Source organism: Heteronotia binoei, chromosome 3 (assembly GCF_032191835.1).
Source record: "Heteronotia binoei isolate CCM8104 ecotype False Entrance Well chromosome 3, APGP_CSIRO_Hbin_v1, whole genome shotgun sequence".
Lineage (NCBI taxonomy): Eukaryota > Metazoa > Chordata > Lepidosauria > Squamata > Gekkonidae > Heteronotia > Heteronotia binoei.
In genome coordinates this window covers 165,319,304-165,334,389 of record NC_083225.1, presented here as the reverse complement: position 1 = coordinate 165,334,389, position 15,086 = coordinate 165,319,304, and the positions used below count along the sequence as shown (strand labels likewise).

At 41.2% G+C, this 15,086-nt stretch overlaps 1 protein-coding gene across 1 annotated transcript in view; it reads left to right on the top strand.

Moving 5' to 3' along the window:
* Window positions 1-15,086, top strand: part of PARP4 (poly(ADP-ribose) polymerase family member 4) — a 59,522-nt gene that overhangs the window by 21,935 nt on the left and 22,501 nt on the right. The window contains exons 16-23 of the mRNA XM_060235308.1: window positions 470-601; window positions 2,065-2,151; window positions 2,420-2,584; window positions 5,104-5,150; window positions 5,738-5,819; window positions 6,527-6,664; window positions 8,107-8,302; window positions 11,386-11,456. Of these exons, the coding sequence (XP_060091291.1) occupies window positions 470-601; window positions 2,065-2,151; window positions 2,420-2,584; window positions 5,104-5,150; window positions 5,738-5,819; window positions 6,527-6,664; window positions 8,107-8,302; window positions 11,386-11,456 (918 nt within the window). The remainder of the gene's footprint in view (window positions 1-469; window positions 602-2,064; window positions 2,152-2,419; window positions 2,585-5,103; window positions 5,151-5,737; window positions 5,820-6,526; window positions 6,665-8,106; window positions 8,303-11,385; window positions 11,457-15,086) is intronic.

Genomic DNA, 15,086 nt, shown 5'->3' with positions numbered 1-15,086 from the left:
CCCCCGCAATCTTAGACGATGCCCTTGTAGCCAAGGAGTCATCGAAACGGTCCCTCATGTTCTTCTGGACTGCCCGTTCTATAGCAGCCCACGAGCAAAATACCTAGATGCTCTGCTCTCTGACCATCAAGGCCCTTCTGATAATGCCGAGGTCCGCTTTTTACTCCACGGGAAACACAACTTTGTCACTACTCACGTTGCTTGTTTTTTACAGGTTGCGATCCGAATCAGAGAGGCTTTTACTCATGCATAGCCCACAGCTATTTTATGCCATTTAACTTTTGCTGGTTTTTTTATTATATTATATTTTTATTATATTTTATGACATTTAACTTTTGCTGGTTTTATATTATATAATTTTTATTATATTCTATAGTGTCACTGCTGGTTTTAAAGTATACTGTATCCTTATATTAATGCCAATAAAGGTCTATGATGATGATGATGATGATATCTATAAACATTTCAGGTGGTAGTATTTCAGACCTATGAAAATACATCTGACAACCCCATTGAAGCCAAATACGTCTTTCCTTTGGATGACACAGCTGCTGTATGTGGATTTGAGGCTTTCATCAAAGGGAAACATATAATAGGAGAGGTAAGATAATGTGGAGGTAGAAGGTCATGGGGGTAGACTAGGCAGGGTTGGCTCCAGATTGTCCTGGATCCCGGCAAGCATCTTGCTTGAAACCTCTCCCAGGTAAAAGACTTCCTGTTCTTCCAGGAACAGCATATTGTTTGCTCACTTCCTCCATTCTCGCATCACTTCCTTGTCCTTAATTCTCACCCAGTAAACTTTCAAGTGCTAGGAAAGTACCACGGAGAGTAAGATCCTTAGTTTGATAGGCCATTCAGCCCTCCAAGGGCTCAGGCAGCAGCCCTGCTATCATGGGTGCTGATGCCAGTTATGAGGATAAGGGGAAGGAAGGCAACTTCCTGGATATGTATTATCTTTGCTGGTGCAAACTTAAAAACAAAACCTGTTCCAGAAATAAGGAGGTGTAACATCTAGATTGCAAGATGTCACAGTTCCACTGTACTCTGCATTGGCCAGGCCACACCTAGAGTATTGTGTGCAGTTCTGGAGGCCTCACTTCAAGAAGGATGTGGACAGAATAGAGTGGGGTGGAGGGGAGGACAATGAGGATGATCAGAGCCCTGGAGACAAAGCCCTGTGAGGAAACGCTGAGGGACTTGGAAATGTTCAATCTGGAGAAGAGGAAATTGAGGGGGGACGATTGCTCTCTGTAAGTATTAGAAGGGATCTCACTTAAAGGAGGGCAGGGAGCTGTTCCTATTGGCAGCAGAGGATAGGACTCGTAATAATGGGTTTAAATTAAAGGTGGGAAGGTATGGACTGGATATTAGGAAAAACTTTTTTACAGTAATAGTTGTTCAACAGTGGGATCAGCTATCTAGGAGCTCCACCTCACTGGCAATCTTTAAGCAGCAGCTGGACAAACACTGGTCAGGGATGCTGTAGGCTGATCCTGCATTGAGCAGGGGGTTGGACTAGATGGCCTGTCTGGCCGCAATCATAGTTCTATGATTCTCCCAGTAAAATAACTTGGTCTTTCCAGGGCCACTTTATTGCCAGAGTAACTGCTCGGGATGTCAATGGCTGGCTGGTGTTGACATGGGAGGAGTCAACAGATACAGCTTGTGTCCCTTGGTACCTCCTGCACTGGTGCCAATCCTGTCTGGGATCCCGGGGTGGGAATTATGGAGATGCTTTCTGAGCCCTGTGCCTTAGCTACTCTGGGGCAGCATGGGAGCAAAGACTTTGGGATACCCAAATAACTTGATCTGATTTTCTTGCCTTAAAGAACTACTGGCCCTTTAAGGTCAAAAGCTAAATACAGTCCATAATTGACCAAGTTAATTTACAACAAAGAACTTCTAATTATTTGGAAAGCTCGCTGCTTATATCACCTTGCCAAAAAGTGAGGACAGTTCTACCATACCTGTTTCTCCGGATTTCCTTCCAAATGCAGGCCTACAGTAAAAGTGACTTTTAAAAAATTTTTATCAGTTACACTGATTTTGAAATTATTTCTATAGGTGAAGGAAAAAGAAGTAGCTCACCGGGAATACAGAGATGCTGTCATTCGAGGTGATGGAGCTTATTTGATGGATCAGGATGCACCTGTAAGGAGAACAGGATGGTTTATCATACTTTATATTAGATCAGAATGCATGGAGCTCCATTCATTTCCTGAAATAATACAAGTATCTGATTTTAAAGCAGTAATGTGCAGATGCTCATACTCTGGGAGCCTCCAGTTGATTCTATGGATTTCTCTAATCCTATCTTGAATTAATAACATAAATAAAAGTTTCTGCATGGTAGCATCCTTTAAAATGAAGTTGACTCGCTTGTAAAAATGTATTTTGATTAGTATATTTTTCCCCATAGGACATTTTTACTGTTTCTGTTGGAAACCTGCCACCTTCAACCAGGGTTCTAATCAAAATCACCTACATTACGGAGCTGGCTTATGACCATGGCAGTCTTTCCTTCCTCCTTCCTGCAGCTGTGGCACCTTGGCAACAAGACAAAGCATTAAATGAAAATACACAGGTTGGTCTGTTTAAATTAGAAGCTCAGAACTCCTGAAATATTTCTAATCAAAATGTTTTCAAGTGGATGTCTCTGGGAGTCAGACCCTTTCTTCATAATAAATTATTACAAAGTTAATGTGTGTTTGTGGCACATTTTACGCAGGTAGCACAAAATATTATGTTTTCTCAACAGCAAGAAGGTTGGATTTCATGCCTGCTTGAGTATGACGGGTATATGGTGGATGTGTGTAGTAAAGTGACAATTCTTCTCTTTCCACTTTGCCACATTCAATATTTTCTCAAATGCTGTGCATCATTTCCTTTATGAAGTTGTTCTAAAGGTTCTCTGCATCTATGTGTATGTGAAAGAGAGTTGAGTGACTGATGATTTTAGTTTGTTTCACATGGTTGCTGCCAGCTTGTGTTGCCCAAACTCCATTTGGGGAGGTTGCAAAACTGGTATATGTCCAGGACTTTTTTTGTAGAAAAAGACTAGCAGGAACTCATTTGCATATTAGGCCACACCCTCTGATAATATCATTGCTTCACACGGGGCTTTTTTGTAGGAAAGAAACAGCAGGGAACTCATTTGCCTATTAGTCCACACCCCCTGATGCCAAGCCGGCTGGAATTGTGTTGCTGTGCATCGCACACAAAAAAGCTCTGTATATGCCTAAAAATGAGCAGATTCCTATAGTTCCATCCTTCTAGGTGGCAATCCTTTTCTGCTACTGGAAATGGAATCCAAAGATCTGTCTGCATTTACATGTTTGGCAGGGGAGAAAGCCAGGACTATAGTGAGAATGATCCACTCTTTCCTTACCCTTTATTTATTTCCATTGTGCCTGTAGAAACCAAGTACAGTGGGCTAAAAACAATTTTAAGTACTTACCTTATGGAAACAATAAGAGCACATTTGTCAGGAAACTGTAAGGAAGCTGTGGGAGTTTATTTCCCAGGGTCTTTGTAAAAGCATAAGATTGCACAAGTGCTCTCTTGTAGCACTTAGAAATCATTTGCAGTGCCCAGAAAAGCACTCCCAGTAGCATTTTATGCCACACAGAGAAAGCTCATTGTGGCAGGACCACTTCTTGAAAACATAATTGTGGGGTTTTGTTAATAGCAGAAATGCTTCCTGGGGTTTGCAGTTTTGCTTGCAGCAGTGACTCTGACCATGAAGGCTGTCAGTCAGCATCTCTGCTTGGAGTACAGTTGTGGGCTTCAGGACATGATTGTGCCACAGGGAGCCCTCTGTAAGTGGCAGAACTGCTGCTAGGTTTAGGATTCAAGGGAGATAGACATGGAAGATCTGCCTTACATTTACTTAAGGATACACTGCATGTCTCCTGTAAAGGCAAGAAAGCATGGTGGATAGATAAGGAAATGACTTGTGACAAAATATTGTAATTAATTAGGTAATTGATTAGGTTTACTATGGTTGAACCTGATGGTAATTACATTTCTGTAATTCAATATTACTTGCTTTTATATCTTATCTTCTAACTGATTTCTTTTTATGATGCTTTTAGTCTTTTTTAATCATTAAGTTCTTAATTTTGTATTGTGATGGCCTTTGGCTATAAACAATAAATATTTCTGCTCTGCTCTTGTGACAAAATAACATTTTTGGATCACATATGAGACTCTCCAGGCCTGGCATGATGATATAGCATATCAAACCAATCAGAAGCATGTCTGCTGAAAAGCTGTTTTTATGCTATTCTGTCTGCTTCCCTCCTACTTACTAATTAAGCATTAAAAGGGTATAAGTTTCCACCCATGTTTTTACAATGGAGCCCGCACAGATAATTTGATATGGGGACCAGAGAACAAATTCTTTCTCCAAGTCTGGTCTTTCTTTTAAAAAGGTAAAGGTAGTCCCCTGTGCAAGCACCAGTCGTTTCCGACTCTGGGTTGATGTTGCTTTCACAGCGTTTTCATGGCAGACTTTTAACAGGGTGGTTTGCCATTGCCTTCCCCAGTTATCTACACTTTCCCCCCAGCAAGCTGGGTACTCATTTTACCGACCTTGGAAGGATGGAAGGCTGAGTCAACCTCAAGCCGGCTACCTGAACCCAGCTTCCACCAGGATTGAACTCAGGTCGTGAGCAGAGCTTAGGACTGCAGTACTGCAGCTTTACCACTCTGCACCACAGGGCTCTTGTCTTTCTTTTAGGACAACATAAACAACTTGGTGGTGGTAGTTATGGAGAAATAGATCTTCCGACCGGACTAAAATATCACACAGTCTGGGACAGCATGCTTTTCTCCCATGCAAATACAACTGGGAGTTTAAGAGCTGTTTAAAAGGGGGGGTACCCTTTGCAGTACATTACAGGACTGACCTGTGTGATTTGCTGAACTGGCAAAATGTCGGTGCATTATGCTGTGAAGCATCAACAACACCAACTCTTGCAATATCTTGGAGACACAAATTAATGAAAGAAAGATATCTTTTACTAAGTGCTTTTTAACACATGCATACAGTTATTTCATTCCACTTTATTTCAATGTAATGATATATTTTTCCCTTAATAGGACACAGTAACTAAAGTTGCAGTTAAGCAAATAGGGACAAAACCAGGGTGAGTAGTTTTAATTATCTGTTGGCATGATACATTTTTTTTAAATGTTTCACTTTTAAAAAAATCCACAATATAAGCATAATAGGTTAAATGGACCTTTGCTGTGTTGACAAAAGAAGTGCAGAGTCTATAGCTGGTTCCACACTAACCATTTAGTCCACAATTGCCACTGTTCATTTATTCTTTACAAATTATTCAGATGTGGTCACCATGTTACATTCCAGCATTTTCTGGATTGTTTTCCTTTTTTTTTCCAGATACAATTTCTGGGAATGTTTGTTAAACTTCAGATATAGTTTCATTGCATGGCTGTGGCATGGGGATTTTCTTAAATGCTGTGCCCCTTTTAATCTCATTCTGTTTTATATTAAAGTGGAACATATCATGATTAATTCAGAATGTATAATAAAAAAGAAACATGACTGTCATTTTAAGGCACATATTTATGGTATATTATGAGGCTGAAGTTTTCCATCTAGCACCAGAATCATTTTACAGTAAAACTTGAGAAAATACCCCAAAACTTTTCTCATGGTATAATAATGGCAGCTGTTGAGTACATATGGTTTCTTTTTATCTAACAACAGTGGGTTCTCTTTGGAGATGTCGGTTGAAATGCCCTTTAAGATTGATTACATTGACAGCTGGACACATCAACTTAAAATAAAAGTATGTAAATCCTCCTGGTATCTGGTTTGTTTGTTTTTTTTGGGGGGGGGGGGGAGGCGTGTGGCAGTGGTAATTAAAGAATTTTAAAAGGAAATTTTCAAAGGATCTGGCAAAGGATTGTCAAATAAATGGTTCCAATTTGAGCTTGTAACCATATTCCTTTTCATTAACTTCTAACTTGTCCCTTCAAATAATCAGAGTGGCATGCAATAATGTTAAAATATATTTAATTGAAAAGCACTATATGGTACTGCATGGTTGTAAAAAATACTTTGGGTTGGATCCTGTGATGTCTTTCCACTGACTGGTTCTTATTACTCCCCCTTCAACCAAGACTTCCTTTAACGTATTTTTTTTTCATTGGAGGAAGCCTTTTTCCTTCCCAGGAAGTCATTCTGTGTTTGCAAAAGACTTAGTGGAAAAGAGTCATAGAATCCAACTTACCTGAAGGGTCCAAGCCTTTGTCTCCTGCCCAGCTAAATCACACACACACACACAAATCTCTTCTGTAATATGCACAATGCACAATGATCAGTTCTAGCCATTCTTACCAACTAAAAGGATTAGCTTTGACAGTTGTTTCAATGCCAATACTCATGTAGCTGATCTTGTATGTTCTTATGCCAGCCATTTCAAACTCAGGTGAAAATAAGTTGGGCTTTTCCATTGACACTAACAAACATCCCCTTCCCCACACACCAATTCAGAAAACAGACTGTAAAGCCGTGATCTGTACTGCAAAGGACAGTTCCTTGGATGTCACTGGATTTGCAATGGAAATTGGAATTGGTGATGCTCATTTGCCCAGAATGTGGATAGAGAAGCATCCAGACAAAGAGACTGAGGTAAGTCTGCTCTGATAAACTTAACCAGTGAGTATCAAAGCAACTCTTCAGTTGTAGTCTAATTTGATAACTAACTTCTACGGTTCCAAGGACACACAAGACTATTGGATCTTTTATGGTTGCCAGTCTCCAAGTGGTGGCTGGATATCTCCTGGGATTACAACTGATCTCCAGGTGACAGATTAGTTCACCTAAATAAAATGGCCACCACCGCTATGGCATCATTCCCTATTTAAGTGCCTCCCCTCCCCAAGCCTTGCCCTCCTCAGGCTCCACCTCCACAATCTCCTCCTCCAATCCCAACCCACGACTGGCAATCTTAAACTATATATAAAGTTTACTGACAACAACTACTGTGTAGTGGGAAAACAGCAGATCACACTTGTATTTGTGCAGTATTTGTGTGGGTTCAGATTTTCAGTGATTCTGTGCAAGGGTAGATGGCTTGGGCCAGTGAGAAGGGTTTGGACAATTCTGCCCCCCCCACCCCAGTTCTTTCACCATTTTCCGTATGCAGCAAATAACTCCTGGGTAGCCAGGCAAGCCTGATCTTGTCAAATCTCGGAAGCTAACCAGGGCCAGCCCTGGCTTGTATTTGGAAAGGTGACCTCCAAAGATTACCAGGGTCGTGATGCAGAGGCAGGCAGTGGTAAGCCACCTCTGAACATCCCTTTGCCTTCAAGCCCCACTAGGGGTCACCGGAAGTCAGCTTGACTTTGCATCAACAACAACAAAAAGCAGTTTAATTCCTTGTATTGGCTCATTCATTGCACTGTTGGCAGAGGTCAGGGCAAAAGCATCAGGTATCCATTCAAGGATGCACTCCAGCCACAGCTAAGCCTGTTCAGGTTGCATTGATTTTCTTGAGAGTTACGTCTGTGCCTTGTGTCTTCTCGAAATAAAAGCATCTTAATTTTGTCTGAACTGCACCCTGATTTAGTGAAAGAAACCCAAATGGTTTGACTGTGTAAACCATGGAAGATGTTACAAGAGAATATGAGGACAGGGAGTGGAAGAAACAACAAAGTCAATTAACTTCATTTTGGGTACCCTAACCTTTTGGGTACCCTACTTTGGTTTCTATTCCCTTTCCCACCCACTTGTTCTGTATATACTTAGGTTTATCTATTCCCTGTTGCCAACTCCAGATTTGGGGAGCCCTGAAACAAGATGGGTCCCTTTATATGTAAGGAACAGGGCCAACACCCACCTTGTTCTCTTAGTGAATCCACCTCTTCAAGTGATGAGGCCTCTAAGCCACTCCCAACATGCAGCAGCACATACAATTTTTCATGTGTTGAAAATGTTGTTACTGTTATCATTATTACTGAAATCATTGACTCCTGCTGCTGTCACCTCTCCCTTCTCTCTCATTGCGACCATCTACCTGGTTTCTCTAGCCATGTCTACTTAATCAGTGTTTTTCAATCTTCTTCCTTTAGGCTTGCATGCTTGTGTTTCAGCCACAGTTTGCTGCGCTGTATGAACCTTCCAGCTCCTGTGGAGAAATAATCATCTGCCTGGACTGCTCCAATTCCATGGCAGGTCCAGAAATGCAGCAAGCCAAGCAGATTGCATTATGTGCTCTGAACTCATGCCATGGTGCACCACGGCTAAGTGTTATAAAATTTGGCACAAGTAAGAAGTTCTCTCAATTTTTTGTGATGTTACTTATCCCTCCCCCAAAAAAATTATGTTTTTCTTTAACATTTTTCCATGGGGTCTGTTATTGGACTGGTGGGGGGACCAGCTCGTTTCTGAAATTCAGGGTTAGTCTGGTGAATAAGCAAGACAGTGGTGTTTTTGTTTCTTTGGTGGAATATAAACTATGATTATTATAAATTTATTATTTTCCATCTGGACTTTCACTGTTATAGTCGAATATGAACACAGTTTGAACTTTGACATATTTACCATTAGGGAGAAGGAAACAAGACATTCCAAGCTGTCACTAGCTCTACCTTTTTGACTGTTCTTTTTTGCTGGTGAGCAAAAAGAGACATAACTAGGGAGAAAAATATCCTCGGCAGCCATATTTCTTGTAAGAGTATATTATTGCATTGAATTAGATATTCTGTAACCTCAAAGGAATTGTACTTACTAACCCACTTCACAGTATTCCATGAGCACATCTTTAGTATGAATTTAGGTTGATTCTTGATTCATACATCATTAGCCGCATCTAAGGAGACAACATCATGATCAAGGAGAATGCTAACATTTGAGACTATCCTAGGTTTTCCATGCAGGTTTCCTGTGCTTGGATTTGGATCACCAGATTTCTCAATTCCAGAACTTCTATTTTCCTTTGATCTAAATACTTGGCTAGTAGATATAAACACATTTATTGTTTTTAGAGTTTCCATTAATAATATTATCATGTTGCCTAATCCCTGCAAAAGTCTGTTGTGGGTTTCCTAATTCTTATTTAATATAGATCCAGGTGGGTAGCTATGTTGGTCTGAAACAGTAGAGCAAAGTTGGAGTCCAGTGGCATCTTTGAGACTAATGAAGTTTTATTCAGGGTGTGAGCTTTTGTGTGCCACGCCCTGAATAAAACTTTGTTGATCTTAAAGGTGCCATTAGACTCCTAACTTTTTTCTTTTTTTTAATGTTGTTGTTCCTTCATCAGAAGATGACTAAAGATAGGTAGCAGGCTTTGTCCCAGAAGATCTATTTTTCCCCACTTCCTTCTCTATATCTATTTCAGTGTCTCTCAAAGGGTTATTTTTATCCATCTGCTGCAGGAGAGAGTGGTTTGAATTTTGATTATAACCTGTCCTCTGGTCTAAAGGGATTTCTAGATAAATTAATGGGGGCTCTACCGTCTTTTCTGCCTTTCTCTGTAAGGGTGATTGTTCTAGCTTTGATTTAATCAAGGACTTTCTTATTAGTTTGTTAAAAGCTCTTGTCAAGTGAATTCCAAAACTCCTTATATTGGAAAAGATCATAGAAGAGATTTTTGGTGAAACAAAGGTCAGAATATACTGTTCTCCATAAATGGGGCCCTGAATTTTTCCTATGTATTTCAGATTTATGTAGAGGACCCAGGACAGGCAGGCCCAACAAATAACAGAGAGGGTGCAAATTAGTTCTTTCCCCCCACCAATTTATCCATCTACCCTGATAGGGAAAGATCATAATCACCATTTTTGCTGGGATGTTTTCCATTGACTTCCTTGGAGTAGGGGGCACTTCCCCAAATTTTGAGCTGGATCATCCTGCTTCTTTATAGTTACTCAGTTATAAACTCTAATTTTTCATATATCAGTTTTAAAGTATCAGCTATAAGGATTGTCTGGCTAATAAATCAAGTTCATCTGTTTTTCTTTTCATTTGGGATTCCGTACCTAGGCGTAAGCAGAGAAGGCCTATCTTCTGGATCCTGATTTAAACTAAGCCCTCATTCATATCAGATCATTCTCCAAAACCTCAAACCAATTTTTTTTAGTGGCATGGAGAGCAGTTTATTTATTAAAAAGTTTTTCAATTTACTTGCTTAGTATTTATAAAAGGTTCACCATCAATCTGTTGTGCTCTTGTTTTACTCATTTTAAAAACTGAAAAGGAAGAGAACACACACACCCCTTCTTACCTAGGTAATAAACTAATCAAACTCACAGTCTTCAAGGAGGAGGGAGGAATGAGGAAATAACCAGAAAGGCCAAGGTGAGCTGCCTAGCTTAACCTCCCCCCCCACACAAAACACACTTTCAAACCACAAAGAATAATATAATAAAATACTAAATAGAACATAATAGAACTCTAATAAAATAAAAACAAACTAATAGGCCTGAACCAACTTAAACTAAATTCAATTTAAAAGAGTTAAAGTAAACCTGCACACAGCTGCAGTCTCCCTTCCCGACATTCCTTCACCTGGAAATAATGAGGGAGAAAACAAAAAAAGATTGTCAGAGTCTAAGCTAATAAATCTTCAAGGCCTTCTGGAAGGTCAAAATAGTCAGAAGACCACAAAAAGAAAAAAGATAAAATAACTAAAGCTAAAGAACAACTAGAAATGCCCCTGCCATTCTCTTCATGATTTAATCCAATAGGGAGTGAGACAAGGGAAACTATAACACAGAAAATAATCACCCTCAAAGCAGTCCACATAAAATGAGGAGGGGGAAGGGAGTGAAAAGAGCATCTAAAATAGACTTATAATGAACAGAAAGAAAAGATAACAGAAGCAAATAGAAACTGAAAATTAGAGATTAAAGCTCCTTGAGGCACAGCATAACCTGAATTGTCAACCAGACTACCACTAGAAACCAGAACTCTGCTTTCACTACCCTGGCTCTCATTAGCCCTGGGCTCAGGAAAGTTGTAGTCTGAAGGTAGATAAAAGAGCATCAATATTAAATTGTAACTGTAATGATAGCTTGAAAAAAAACAATTGTTCCCTAGTCAGGGGGTTCCATTTTTTAAAGGCCTTTTTGCAATTAAATAAACTCAGTACCAAAACCTCACTGGAAATGACTCTATGAGGATAAAGGGTGGGGGACCATAAGATGAGTTACAAATTAATAATTAATAAAATCTACAACTCCCTTTTAGAGGAAAAAGCCATTTTAAGGGTGTTTTAGTGAAAGGAAGTCATAGGATCCAGCCCTAAATGGTTAGTCCACTGATTCAACTTTGCAGCCCTAATAATTATAATATTGTCAATCTTTGGAGAGGCAGAAGGTATTTTCAAAAGTAATTTTTTCATTGTATAGGCTTTGTACATTTTCCTTTCAATCCTGAAAAGTGCACAACAGATCTCACTGCTCTGGAGGAGTTTGTTTTGGTAAGTAAATTTAATAATGTTCTATTCTGTTTGTTGCCTACCCCACACCATAAAGCATTGCCCAGATTCCCTGTCCCTATTTGGTGACATAGCCCTTTTCCAGGTCAAATCACCACACAAAAGGAAACAGGGATAGCAAGAAAAGAAGAAAGAAGCAAATTAAGACACTTGCAGTTAGATAATTTAGGGAGCAATCATAACCAGTTCTGTGGTCAGAAGGCAGGCTTGGTGCAGTCTGGCTGCACCTCTATTTTATCTGATGTTATTTGTTCCAGAGAGATTTGTCCAGCATACCACCATTAACCCACTTCACCACATACTCTGTGGTTGAAAGTTCAGATTATTGCTGCACAGTAACCACGGAGTGGGTGGTCAGGCAACACCTTTAAAAAAAAAAAATTGCCTTTCATGCATGTGCGGAGGCACTCATTGAAAGCAACCTTCCATTTTGACAGCTCCACAATCCCTTTGCCAATTACTGCAGCCCCTCTCAGCCTCCTCTGCTTTGCCTTTCTTTTGGGGAAAGTGCAGATGTACATGAGAGTAGCCCTGTTAACATCAGTGCATTTACTCTTATGTCAATCATGGGATGCTCTGAAGCAGACAACCTTTCTGCTAACACTGTTTGCTTGGGGGGAAGTGGAATGGGGAGTAGGGTTGCCTGGTCCAGGCAGGCAGCCTAACTAGGAACTATTTATATGGCTTTCCAACCCCAAGGAACAGGAGAGAGGGCTTTTGGGGGGAAATTTGTTGCTCAAAAACAACTCCTTGGGGACTCCTGAACCTATCAGAATGTTTGGGCACAGAAATGCACAAGCTATGATCCACAATCCTGGGATGAAGATCTGCTTATGTGCATATAGTTAACTGAATTTTTTAAAAATGGCGCTAATCTGGAAGTGTGACTGCCCAAATGACTTGAGAGCGCAATGGATTGATCAGGCATCTGGAAGTGCAGGGTGAAAATAGTGACACCCACTAAGACTGGACTTTCTCCAGGGTCAGATAACTCAAAGATGGGTGAGAATGGGATGCCAACAACAAGGGCTCTCTGGCCAATATTATTAATCTATCCTTGGAAACAGGGACTTTTCCGGCTAAACTTAAAGAGGCAGTGGTCTGTCCACTTTTGAAAAAGCCAGCTTTGGACCCAATGGTTCTGGCCAATTACTGCCCAGTTTCAAATTTACCATTCCTGGGCAAGGTAATTGAGAAAGCGGTGGCAGAGCAGTTTCAAGCTTACCTGGAAGATACCTCAACCCTTAATCCCTTCCAGACCGGCTTCCGTCCTGGTCATGAGACGGAGACTGCCTTGGTTGCCCTCACAGATGACCTTAGACGGCATCTGGATCAGGGTAAGTCAGCGCTGCTGGTGCTGTTAGATCTCTCAGCAGCGTTTGACCCACCTTGCCGACACTGGAGTTCAAGGGGTAGCCTTGCAGTGGCTGTTCTCCTTTCTCCATGGTCGGGGACAAAGGGTGGCAATTGGTGAGCAGACCTCTATACGACACCCACTTGAATGCGGTGTGCCACAGGGAGCTATTCTCTCACCAATGATGTTTAACATCTATATGTGCCCCCTTGCCCAGATTGCCCAAGGTTTTGGGCTGGGTTGTCACCATATGACACCCAGCTCTATCTGTTGATGGATGGCCAGCTGGACACCACCCCAGAACACCTGACCAGGGCCTTAGAAGCCATGGCTGGATGGCTGCAGTTAAGCCGGCTGAAGCTTAATCCAACTAAGACAGAGGTCCTGTACCTGGGTTGGAGGGGATTTGGATTGGGCGTCTGACTTCCCACCCTAGATGGTGCCCCTTTGGTGCCCCAGAGTCTGGGGGTGATACTGGATGCCTCCCTTTCCATGGAGGCCCAGGTCACTGCAGTTGTACGATCTGCCTTTCATCATCTTCGGCAGGCCAAACAGCTGGTGCCCTATCTGATGCCCCAGGACCTAGCTACAGTGATCCATGCAACAGTCACTTCCAGGTTGGACTACTGTAACTCGCTCTACGCAGGCTTGCCCAAGACTGATCCAGAAACTCCCAACGAGTGCAAGGCACAGCAGCACAGCTCCTGACTGGATTGCCTGTACAATCTAATATTGACATTCAGAGCCTTACGTGGCCTGCGACCAACATACCTGAGGGACTGCCTCTCCCCATATGAGCTCCGAAGGCAGTTACAATCTGCCAACCAACATCTTCTGGTTATCCCTGGCCCAAGGGACGTCCGTCTTGCCTTAACAAGGGCCAGGGCTTCTTCGGCCCTGGCCCCAACCTGGTGGAATCAGCTCCTGGTGGAGATATGGGCCCTACTGGATTTGTTACCTTTCCGGAGGGCCTGTAAGACGGAGCTGTTCCGCCAGGCGTTCAACTGAGGCGGGCGAATGCCTATTGCCTGTACCATTGGCTATCCTCCCCCACAGTGATCGGAACTATGGTATCTGGGCCGCTAACTATACCCTAATCTGTACTATGAGCCCACCGCCTATGTCATACTGTATTGGGCTGTGTCGTCGTTTTAACTGTATATTGATTTTATTGATTTTGTTGTACTGTATTTGTTTAATTTTACCTGTATGTGATCCGCCCTGAGCCCATTTGGGATAGGGTGGAGTATAAATCAACCAGATAATAAAATAAATAAATAAGATGTTGCTGTCTAAACCTGTGTTTTAAAACCATAGGACAAATAGCTACAACATAGGATCAAACAGCTCATCTGTTTGCAGCCCAGGTCTCCTATGAAATAATGCTGATTTTATTCAGTGGGGCTTACCACCAGGAAAGTGTTCTTACTTTCCCTCTAAAAGTAACAGTGCACTCAGATGAGAACCTCTGATATTAGATACAATCATTTACTTATTATATACAATACCAAAGTTAAAATACACATACAAAAAACATAAGAATAACAATTAAAAGAGGGTTGGGTCACTGAGGGAATTCCAGAGCGGTGAGGTGGAGGGGCATAAAGGCTAAACAGACCCATAGAGAAGTTCGTATTTTATGTATTCTGCTCCCAAGTTATTTAAAACTTTCAAAATAAGAACCAGCACTTTTAATTAGTCCTAGAAACAAAAGGAAAGCCAGCAGAGCTGTTTAAGAATCGGTAAGGTATATTCCCTGTAGTACAGCCATCTTGCTTTATTGTGGCATTCAGAACTAAATGGTATTTCCAGACCAGCTTCCAAGATAGATCTATACAGAATATAGATCCAGGAAGGCAGCTGTGTTGGTCTGAAGCAACAGAATAAAGTTAGAGTCCAGTAGCACCTTTAAGACCAACATAGTTTTATTAATGGTATAAGCTTTCTTCAGATACAATGAAATGAGAGAAAAGCATTCAGAATTAAAGACAAGACTGAGAAAAAACTGTTGACCCTGTGCACTTTGCTCGTCCCTGCTTTGTCTCAAAATGTCTGCGTCGTTATATGCTCATTTAGGGTTTTTTTCCTCAACCCTGTGTATAAGTTTGGATGCTTTTCTCCCATTTCATTGTATCTGAAGAAGTGTGTGCATGCACACACAGTCTTATACCTTGAATAAAGCTTTGTGGTCTTAAAGGTGCTACTGGTCTCTAACTTTATTCTTATGGAGTATGTTAGTCATCTTAAACTGAGGGGGC